The following is an 11,033-nucleotide window of genomic DNA, read 5'->3' as shown; positions in this document are numbered from 1 at the left end:
GATAAGAATTTGTAGAGTCATAAGGCAAACGTTGTTTATAAGTTAAATGAGAATCATTGCAGTAACTCCATCCATTTTCAGATTTTAAGTAGCATGTATAATGTCCTGAGGTGGTCGAAGATCCATCATGATAAATAATAGCTTCAGTTGTAAAGGTCCTTCCAGAAATTGATAACTGAGAAGCCACAAAATTTTTGATAGAAGTTGTCAATTTAGTTCCATCAGGTCTACATCGTTGGAAAACTAAAATAATATACTGCCCATACCTTTGTATAAATAATGTGGACAGCATTGTACAGTTACATTGGGTACACACCATATTATGATCTGCTGCTTTAACTAGATTTTTAAAAGACACTGATTTACAGTCTGGTAAAGTCAAATATATAAATCTTTCAGTGTCTATTGTAGTAGTACTTGATAAACTACAATTGTGGCAGTCATGCTGCCATTGATAAGAAAGACTGAAAAGATTATCTACATCTACACCTTCATCTTCCAAAACACCAAACATATACATTAAAAATTCCTGACAATCCTGCTGAATGTTCTGTGAAAATTTATCTTGACCAGAACACAAATCTAAAATATTTCGAATTTCTGTTACACTTTCTATTTGTGCTGTAACACTGCTACATTTCTGAAACACAGAATTCAATAAACCACACAATCTTTGATCCCGATTTTCAACAATCTGTTCTTGTAAACTTTTAAGAAAAAAAACAACATTAACCACTACATTAGCATAGCAGTTGACACCAGAACTGTTTTCAAACTGAAATCCAACAACATTTTCTCCACAATTCTTTTTCTTCCTGTTTTCAATTACAGTTTTCTCTACTTTTTGTCTTTTTGCAACTACCTCACTACAATTATCCTCATTTCTTCTTTTTCGGCCTACCACACGTTTTTCAAACAGAGGATATTGAGGCAAATGTGGAGCATACTCTCTTCTTAACCTATTGTATTCTTTAACACAATCTAGATCGGCAGAAATCTTTGTCTCATCACACGCAATCAAGTACAATCCTGATAAAGTTCTGACTCGAGATAATGCCACATATGCCATACCCTCTTTAAACACAGATCTTCCAATGTTCACCAATGCACTATCTACACTTAAACCTTGAGATTTATGAATTGTCACTGCATACGCCAAACAAACAGGAAACTGTTTTCGGCGAACATATAAGTCTTTTACAAGTAAAAATCTAGCAGAACAACGACTTATTTGTTGTACTTGTTCAATGCCATCAAATTTTATTTTTAAAAATTCAATTCCATCTCTATTTCTGTAATTCACAAAATCAACAACATAACCCATTGCTCCATTTACCAGACCGCTTTCAACATTTAAATTCCTTCTCAAAATGATACGACAATTTAAACACACATTCAGAGTCTTTTCAAAACCAGCTGTTTTTGAAATACTTTTCTCCAATGAATGCAATTTAGTTTTCAAATTTTCTGACAAAACAATTGTTGCACCCATATGCTCTATTTTATCTATTGCTTCCAGTTTCACAATCTCTTCATTTTCTAAGTCTAACATTTTTTGATTGAAGATGGAACATTCTTGCAGAGTTGGCATCAAACATATCCCAGATTTCTTCTCAGTCATTTTTTTAAAAATATTCTCTGGAAGAATGTTTTCATTTGCATACAAATTTGAAATTAATCGACTATGCAAAGCTTTTTTCCCTTTCTCAGTCATTTTTCCAATTCTTACATCTTGTAGAATATTTTTATAATCTTCATCCTTGGCCTGTCGCATATTTTGAAGCAGTTCAGCATATTTAAAATTTAGCCATATATTAACATTTCCAATGCTTCCAAGGGACTTCCTGGTATCTTCATGCGTGAGCATTTTAAACACTGGTTGTCCTTTTACTGGAGTCAACTGCAATAGATCTCCAAAAACAATAATGTGTTTTCCTCCAAATAACACATCATAGTCTGTTTTAAGAATTTCTTGCATTCTCAAATGCACAAAAGCAAGCATTAGATTTGAGACCATGCTTACTTCATCTATGATAAGAAGTTTCATTTTCTTCAAGACTCTTGAAACTTCAGAACACGCATCTCCAGATAGCTTGTTGTAATGCAATTTATTATCATGTTCAACTGGCAGCATCAATAAACGATGTAGAGTAATCCCTTTAATGTTATGTGCTGCCAGACCAGTTGGAGCAGTTACAACACAAGACAGTGGTGAATCAGTCCTTTTCTGCAGATAACTTGCAACGGCTTTAATTAGAAAACTTTTTCCTGTCCCCGCTTCTCCACTTACATACAGTCGGACAGGGTCAAATAATATACATGAGCACTCTTTTTTCTCATGTCTGAATCCATGTTCAATCTGCTCTGTGACTTCATCATATATCTTTTTCTGCTCAATGTTTAGTTGCGTTACCAAATCTTCTAAGTTAACTCCATCCTCTTGAGCTTGTTCCATAGCTCTTTCCACCTCATCCATGGCAGTGGCAGCTTCATTTTGGATAATTGGTCCTCCTAGTGGATCCTGGCTCAATGAAGTAGAACTCTGACTATCTTGAGAACTGTTTCTAGCTATCTCTTCAGCAATTGTGGTTTCTTGCTCCATTTCTTCATTCAACATTTGCAGATAATTTAGAAAAATAGGACATTCTATGGTATCCTTAGTTGCATTAAAAGAGTCTTCATAACAGAGAAAATCTCCAAGTAGTTCCTCTTCTGTACGCCATGGCTTAAAGAGTTGCAAAAGAGCTAAATAGTAAAATTCTCTTTTGTCTGGAACTTCACAACTCAATTTTCGATGATTAATCAAATGGCCTTTTTTCTGCTTCACTAGACATCCTTCATAGCCAATGAGTGCATATTTTCCATTATTGATATCTTCTGTGATGTTCCTCTTATAACTGTAGTTTTGAAGAACTTCATACAAACATGTGTTCTCAAGGTGAGTACTTCTATTTGGATAGTATGTATCCAACATATTTGTCTTCAAAATATCTGTACTGTTTGGTTCTTTTTCCGCCAAATATTCAATTTCTTGTACAGATTTCAAAACTCGGTTTCGTGTTGCAGCAAGACCAAGACTCACCCAAATGATTGTTCTTGATTTGGCATAGAGACTTGCTGATGATAACCGATCAGAACATTCATATGCTCCAATTTCTCGATGCGACAACATCTTCAGACTGAAACTGTATAATTTCTTGCTTAGACTCTTTTCATGTGAAATGTCCTCCCACATTTCCTTCAGTTCTGTCTTTTCTTTTTTGGTGATGTAAGATGTCACATATCGAGCCACAGCAATAGAGTTGTCAGCAACGAACTGAATATCCATGTTAGCATTCCACATGGACAAAATCACTGGGTTGTAATCGTTGATGTACTTAGATTCTTCATTTCTTTTCAAATTATATGTGTTTTTGGGAGATTTTCTCGTCACAGTATGTCGTAGAGATGACATCAAATTATTTACTCTTCCTTTAGAAATCACTGGTCGAGGAAATGCAAAACGACATTTCGTGTAGTACTTTTCCTTGTTTTTAAATTTTCGACGACAGTACTTTCCACAACGATGAGATTGAAAACGTAAAACTTGTTGCCTTAAATTGTTTTCTTCAGTAGATTTTGGAACAGCACATGTTGAATACTCTTCAATGAAACTCATCACTGTTTCATCTGAATCTGATCCAAATTTGGGTGCATCTTTAATCCACAACAACATATGTATATGAGGAGCACCTCTCGCTTGATATTCCTTCCTCCAAAAGAAATCCAAAACCTCTCCAAGGGGAGGATTTTTTTTGTTGGTAATAAAAGACATCATAGCTTCAAATCTATGATTAAAATATCTGCAAACATTCACTGGATCTAAAGAACACAGTTCTCCTGGTGTTTTCAATTCTATATTTGGTATGTTTTCATTTGCCTCTCGTAGAAATTGAAGTAAATCGTCCCAGGCATACTCAGCACAGCTAAGAGTGAGGAACCATGTAGGAGTTCCTAAGTTTCTTAGCATACATTTCAATTCTCCATGACGACGAAACCAATACTCGTTGGTTCCACGTTGACATGCCATGAGATTGATTAGCTGAGATTCCAAAATACTGTCTTGCAGATTAACTTTCTCCATAAAGTCCCTTGCACATACATTTTGCAAATGAGGTCCACTTTTTAATATATGATTAACTGCATAAGAAAGCCCAGACAAATCACTTTCAAACAGTAGATGAAATAAATATGGAATGCATTGACGAAACCTTGGATCTTCTGCATATAATCTTAGAGTCCGGTATTCAGCTGCAGGAATTTGAACTGGTCGATCATCATATCGTCCACCACAACCTGTTGGAAATAATTGTGGAAAACAACGAGCTTCCAAACTTTCTTCCCATACACTAATGGGACTTCCTTTTGCTGCCTTCATTTGAAACAAGTCAATTGCATTTCCCATTACTTCTTTGGAATGCAAAGGATGAACAGTATAATGTTCATATATTTCTTCAGTTCTAGACACATCAACTTTTTCAATTTGACCAACTGAAGAATCACTATCTTCTTCTGTAGCTGTTTCCTCTACTCCAACACTTACATGTTTGTAGTACTCATTGTTTTTAACTAAATACAACGTTGCCTTCTTGACTTTTTTAACATCCACTAAATCTTGCCAAATTTTCTTACTCTTTGTTGGAACCCCATTAACTAGAATAACTAAAGGATCTTCTTCTACTCTTTCTACACCAATTGTATTAATATTTTTCTTTACATCTAGAGGCAAATAAACAACTCTTCCCTTTAATCCTCTCAGTAAATCTGATGGAGGCAATTTCCCTGTCTTAGGCTCCATGCGAACAATAGCCTGAAAAGGATGGACACATTGAATCAAAATAGATTCATAAGTATTTAGATCCATCAATTCAGAAGGAATATCTATCAACTGAAGATTATTATAAACTGCTCTTGCAGGCATTCTATTTTCATTTAATTTTTTCAAACAATAAGTGCAAATACGCTGATCCAAACTCAAATCAAAAGAATTCTCCACCAACAAATAACTTACAAAATCCTCCCATTCACTATTATTTTCCAATTCACTTTTTGCATATAAATCAACTAACCTAGTCTGAATTTTATAATGAGTCCGTCGACAACACACACAAGTTACATTAGGCCTCTCACTTGATTTCACCTTAAACTTGATAATTTCCTCATCAAACTTTTCAATACTTGAAATTTGTCCATTATCTTCTGCATTACCATCCATTACTATATCTATTTCTACACTGTCCTCTTTGTTCCCAAAATAACAAAACTCAATTTCTTCACAAATAGTCTTCACATCCACTTCAGATCCATGCAAAAGAGCACTATTTAACTGTTTAAGCTTAAGTGCAGGACTTTTTGCATAATACAACTTCCTCACTAATTTCCTTACGTTATTATGATGCACTGCTAACATCCTAAAATGATGAAAAACACTCCGACAAACTTTTCTAGAAAGACATGCTAGTGAATGCCCTTGCAAACCTGTGCTTTCTCTCACTCTGCAAGGATCTAACTCTTGCAGGATCTTCATTTTTTGTTTGAGACTTTTTTTACTATATGTACGTAAGAAATTTCGAAGCAAATCAATTGATTCCTGTCGCACACTACAAATACTACTGCATTTCCATGTGTACACTGGACCCTTAGTACGTCTCCCTAAAACTTCATCAGCTAAGACCTCTTCTGCATCTCTAGATACAAGTTTCTCTTTTTCCATCACACAACTATCTTTCACCTCATATGCACGACCACTGGTGTCAACTGCATGCACCAAATCATTTTCCTGAAAGTAACTCTCCTCATTAAAAAAAGGCTCAGAACTTGAACTATGCATCCATTCACCAGAAAATACTTCACAAAAATTACTCCGATTAATAATTCTTTTCCATCTACTGTTCGATTTGAAAACATCCATTGCCTTATTAAGTATCCTAATTCTATTGATTATTAAAATAAATAATTTTTTCTTAACTTCAAAAGCCTGATCAACAATCTTTTCTACACTTTTCTTTTTCTTGTAAAAAGCAGCTTTTAGTTTACTTTTCTTTTCATTTTTTAGCAAATTTAAAACTACCCTATTGCGAAACATTCGCCTACGAATGTCCCTAAAAACATTTACCCTTCTATTGCTAACCATTCTCTTCTCTCCTGGTCCAATGGAAACATTTTTTGTGGGCTTCTCTTTCCTTTTTAGATTTGTTGACTTTTTCTGTATATTCACATTAGCAATTTCATTTTTTTTCCTACGACATATGTTGCGAAGAAAAGACTTAATTGGCTTACCAGAAGCTTTTCTGGTGTTTTTTGAAGTAGTTGTTGAAGAGGATTCCATAAACTCTGTTGTTGATGTTCTCCTTTTCCGTATGGTATTTTTGATATTTCTTTGCCTTGAAGGCATTTTTGCTTCCTTTTCAGAAGTTGATTTGAATCTGTTGTTCTGTTAAAAAAACACATGAAAGACCACTATTAGCAAACAACAAAGTAATGTTAAAAAGCAAACAATATAAACAATAAATTGCAACATATTTAAGTTTATACAATAGCAACACATGGCTTTATTTTTAAAGGCCTTGCGCCACCAGTGCGTCACTTATTACCCATGTTTAAAGTCAAGCATCAGCTGCACATGGCATTCATAAATAAGGGCCAAATGCAAATACCAATCAATTGCACCCAAAAATCGATTTTTCAATAACATGTAAGAAACACTGCGCAAAACCTAAGTACAACCACTCAATATCATCAAACAAAGTCAGGGTCTGATTTATAAAGGCCTTGCGCCACCAGTGCGTCACTTATTACCCATGTTTAAAGTTTTGCATCGGCTGCACATGGCAATCATAAATAAGGGCCAAATACATATACCAATCAATTGCACCCAAAAATCGATTTTTGAATAACATGTAAGAAACACTGTGCAGAACCTATGTACAACCAATCAATATCATCAAACAAAGTCAGGGCCTTATTTATGAAAGCCTTGCGCCACCAGTGTGTCACTTATTACCCATGTTTAAAGTCATGCATCAGTTGCACATGGCAATCATAAATAAGGGCCAAATACATATACCAATCAATTGCACCCAAAAATCGATTTTTCAATAACATGTAAGAAACACGGCGCAGAACCTATGTACAACCAATCAATATCATCAAACAAAGTCAGGGCCTTATTTATGAAAGCCTTGCGCCACCAGTGCGTCACTTATTACCCATGTTTAAAGTCATGCATCAGCTGCACATGGCAATCATAAATAAGGGCCAAATACATATACCAATCAATTGCACCCAAAAATCGATTTTTCAATAACATGTAAGAAACACGGCGCAGAACCTAAGTACAACCACTCAATATCATCAAACAAAGTCAGGGCCTTATTTATGAAAGCCTTGCGCCACCAGTGGGTCACTTATTACCCATGTTTAAAATCATGCATCAGTTGCACATGGCAATCATAAATAAGGGCCAAATACATATACCAATCAATTGCACCCAAAAATCGATTTTTCAATAACATGTAAGAAACACGGCGCTGAACCTAAGTACAACCACTCAATATCATCAAACAAAGTCAGGGCCTTATTTATGAAAGCCTTGCGCCACCAGTGCGTCACTTATTACCCATGTTTAAAGTCATGCATCAGTTGCACATGGCAATCATAAATTAGGGCAAAATACATATACCAATCAATTGCACCCAAAAATCGATTTTTCAATAACATGTAAGAAACACGGCGCAGAACCTAAGTACAACCAATCAATATCATCAAACAAAGTCAGGGCCTTATTTATGAAAGCCTTGCGCCACCAGTGCGTCACTTATTACCCATGTTTAAAATCATGCATCAGTTTCACATGGCAATCATAAATAAGGGCCAAATACATATACCAATCAATTGCACCCAAAAATCGATTTTTGAATAACATGTAAGGAACACTGCACAGAACCTAAGTACAACCACTCAATATCATCAAACAAAGTCAGGCCTTATTTATGAAAGCCTTGCGCCACCAGTGCGTCACTTATTACCCATGTTTAAAGTCATGCATCAGCTGCACATGGCAATCATAAATAAGGGCCAAATACATATACCAATCAATTGCACCCAAAAATCGATTTTTGAATAACATGTAAGAAACACTGTGCAGAACCTATGTACAACCAATCAATATCATCAAACAAAGTCAGAGCCTTATTTATGAAAGCCTTGCGCCACCAGTGCGTCACTTATTACCCATGTTTAAAGTCATGCATCAGCTGCACATGGCAATCATAAATAAGGGCCAAATACATATACCAATCAATTGCACCCAAAAATCGATTTTTGAATAACATGTAAGGAACACTGCACAGAACCTAAGTACAACCACTCAATATCATCAAACAAAGTCAGGCCTTATTTATGAAAGCCTTGCGCCACCAGTGCGTCACTTATTACCCATGTTTAAAGTCATGCATCAGTTGCACATGGCAATCATAAATAAGGGCCAAATACATATACCAATCAATTGCACCCAAAAATCGATTTTTGAATAACATGTAAGGAACACTGCACAGAACCTAAGTACAACCACTCAATATCATCAAACAAAGTCAGGCCTTATTTATGAAAGCCTTGCGCCACCAGTGCGTCACGTATTACCCATGTTTAAAGTCATGCATCAGCTGCACATGGCAATCATAAATTAGGGCAAAATACATATACCAATCAATTGCACCCAAAAATCGATTTTTGAATAACATGTAAGGAACACTGCACAGAACCTAAGTACAACCACTCAATATCATCAAACAAAGTCAGGCCTTATTTATGAAAGCCTTGCGCCACCAGTGCGTCACTTATTACCCATGTTTAAAGTCATGCATCAGTTGCACATGGCAATCATAAATAAGGGCCAAATACATATACCAATCAATTGCACCCAAAAATCGATTTTTGAATAACATGTAAGAAACACTGCGCAAAACCTAAGTACAACCACTCAATATCATCAAACAAAGTCAGGGCCTTATTTATGAAAGCCTTGCGCCACCAGTGCGTCACTTATTACCCATGTTTAAAATCATGCATCAGTTTCACATGGCAATCATAAATAAGGGCCAAATACATATACCAATCAATTGCACCCAAAAATCGATTTTTGAATAACATGTAAGGAACACTGCACAGAACCTAAGTACAACCACTCAATATCATCAAACAAAGTCAGGCCTTATTTATGAAAGCCTTGCGCCACCAGTGCGTCACTTATTACCCATGTTTAAAGTCATGCATCAGTTGCACATGGCAATCATAAATAAGGGCCAAATACATATACCAATCAATTGCACCCAAAAATCGATTTTTGAATAACATGTAAGGAACACTGCACAGAACCTATGTACAACCAATCAATATCATCAAACAAAGTCAGAGCCTTATTTATGAAAGCCTTGCGCCACCAGTGCGTCACTTATTACCCATGTTTAAAGTCATGCATCAGCTGCACATGGCAATCATAAATAAGGGCCAAATACATATACCAATCAATTGCACCCAAAAATCGATTTTTGAATAACATGTAAGGAACACTGCACAGAACCTAAGTACAACCACTCAATATCATCAAACAAAGTCAGGCCTTATTTATGAAAGCCTTGCGCCACCAGTGCGTCACTTATTACCCATGTTTAAAGTCATGCATCAGTTGCACATGGCAATCATAAATTAGGGCAAAATACATATACTAATCAATTGCACCCAAAAATCGATTTTTCAATAACATGTAAGAAACACGGCGCAGAACCTAAGTACAACCAATCAATATCATCAAACAAAGTCAGGGCCTTATTTATGAAAGCCTTGCGCCACCAGTGCGTCACTTATTACCCATGTTTAAAATCATGCATCAGTTTCACATGGCAATCATAAATAAGGGCCAAATACATATACCAATCAATTGCACCCAAAAATCGATTTTTGAATAACATGTAAGGAACACTGCACAGAACCTAAGTACAACCACTCAATATCATCAAACAAAGTCAGGGCCTTATTTATGAAAGCCTTGCGCCACCAGTGCGTCACTTATTACCCATGTTTAAAGTCATGCATCAGCTGCACATGGCATTCATAAATAAGGGCCAAATACATATACCAATCAATTGCACCCAAAAATCGATTTTTCAATAACATGTAAGAAACACTGCACAGAACCTAACTACAACCACTCAATATCATCAAACAAAGTCAGGGCCTCATTTATAAAAGCCTGGCGCCACCAGTGCATCACTTATTACCCATGTTTAAAGTCATGCATCAACTGCACATGGCAATCATAAAAAAGGCCAAATAAAAATACCATTCATTTGCACCCAAAATCGATTTTTAAATAACATGTAAAAAACACTGCGCAGGACTTATATACTAACATACAATTTCACTTCTAAAACATAACTATCTGCTTCCAAATATTCTCCATAGAGAAAATAAATCTCTATCTAAATTAAATGAATCATTACTTACCTTTAGAAATGCTTTTGGAGATTGAAAACAGTGTCAGACACACACACCAATTTTTCTTTAGCAGAGGAGAAGGTGTGCTCTCAATACACTGAAACCAAGACTGGCATAGAAAATCTCTATCTTTGTACACATATGCCTTAATTCAACCAATGAAAACTCTTCCCTCACTATTTTCAAACCAACACCCATCCCCCTCTCAAACCTTTCTATCTGTTACCATAGCAACTCCCTCCTAACTGAACTGTAAGGTTCAAAAGTTTATCTTACAATGTTGCAAATTAACTCAGCAAGGATGTTTGACCTGTCAATACAGCAGCCTATACAGGGTATTTTTGCTTTTGGTGACTTTTTTTAAACCATTCAAATTGCTTCTTTCACACAACATAACCATACACCCTAACTTTCAGTTTTCAACTATCTGAATCCACCAATCATTGCTAGTGATTCAAGAGCACAGAAACTCCACAATTATTTTTTTGTGAACTCCTACT

At 35.7% G+C, this 11,033-nt stretch overlaps 1 protein-coding gene across 1 annotated transcript; it reads right to left on the bottom strand.

The window, feature by feature from the left end:
- Positions 1 to 231: 231 nt before the first annotated feature.
- Positions 232 to 10,647, bottom strand: LOC147668308 (uncharacterized; the record flags this gene model as incomplete). The annotated part of the gene is made up of 2 exons (XM_086948619.1): positions 10,543 to 10,647; positions 232 to 6,472 (listed from the first exon to the last, which is right to left on the bottom strand). A coding segment is annotated over exon 2 (6,202 nt), but the record flags the coding sequence as incomplete, so codon positions are not given.
- Between the last annotated feature and the right edge of the window lie 386 nt (positions 10,648 to 11,033).

Source organism: Lissotriton vulgaris, unplaced genomic scaffold (genome assembly GCF_964263255.1).
Source record: "Lissotriton vulgaris unplaced genomic scaffold, aLisVul1.2 SCAFFOLD_13701, whole genome shotgun sequence".
In the NCBI taxonomy this organism is placed as follows: domain Eukaryota; kingdom Metazoa; phylum Chordata; class Amphibia; order Caudata; family Salamandridae; genus Lissotriton; species Lissotriton vulgaris.
The sequence above is the reverse complement of the archived record's forward strand: the minus strand, read 5'-3'. Positions and strand labels throughout refer to the sequence as shown.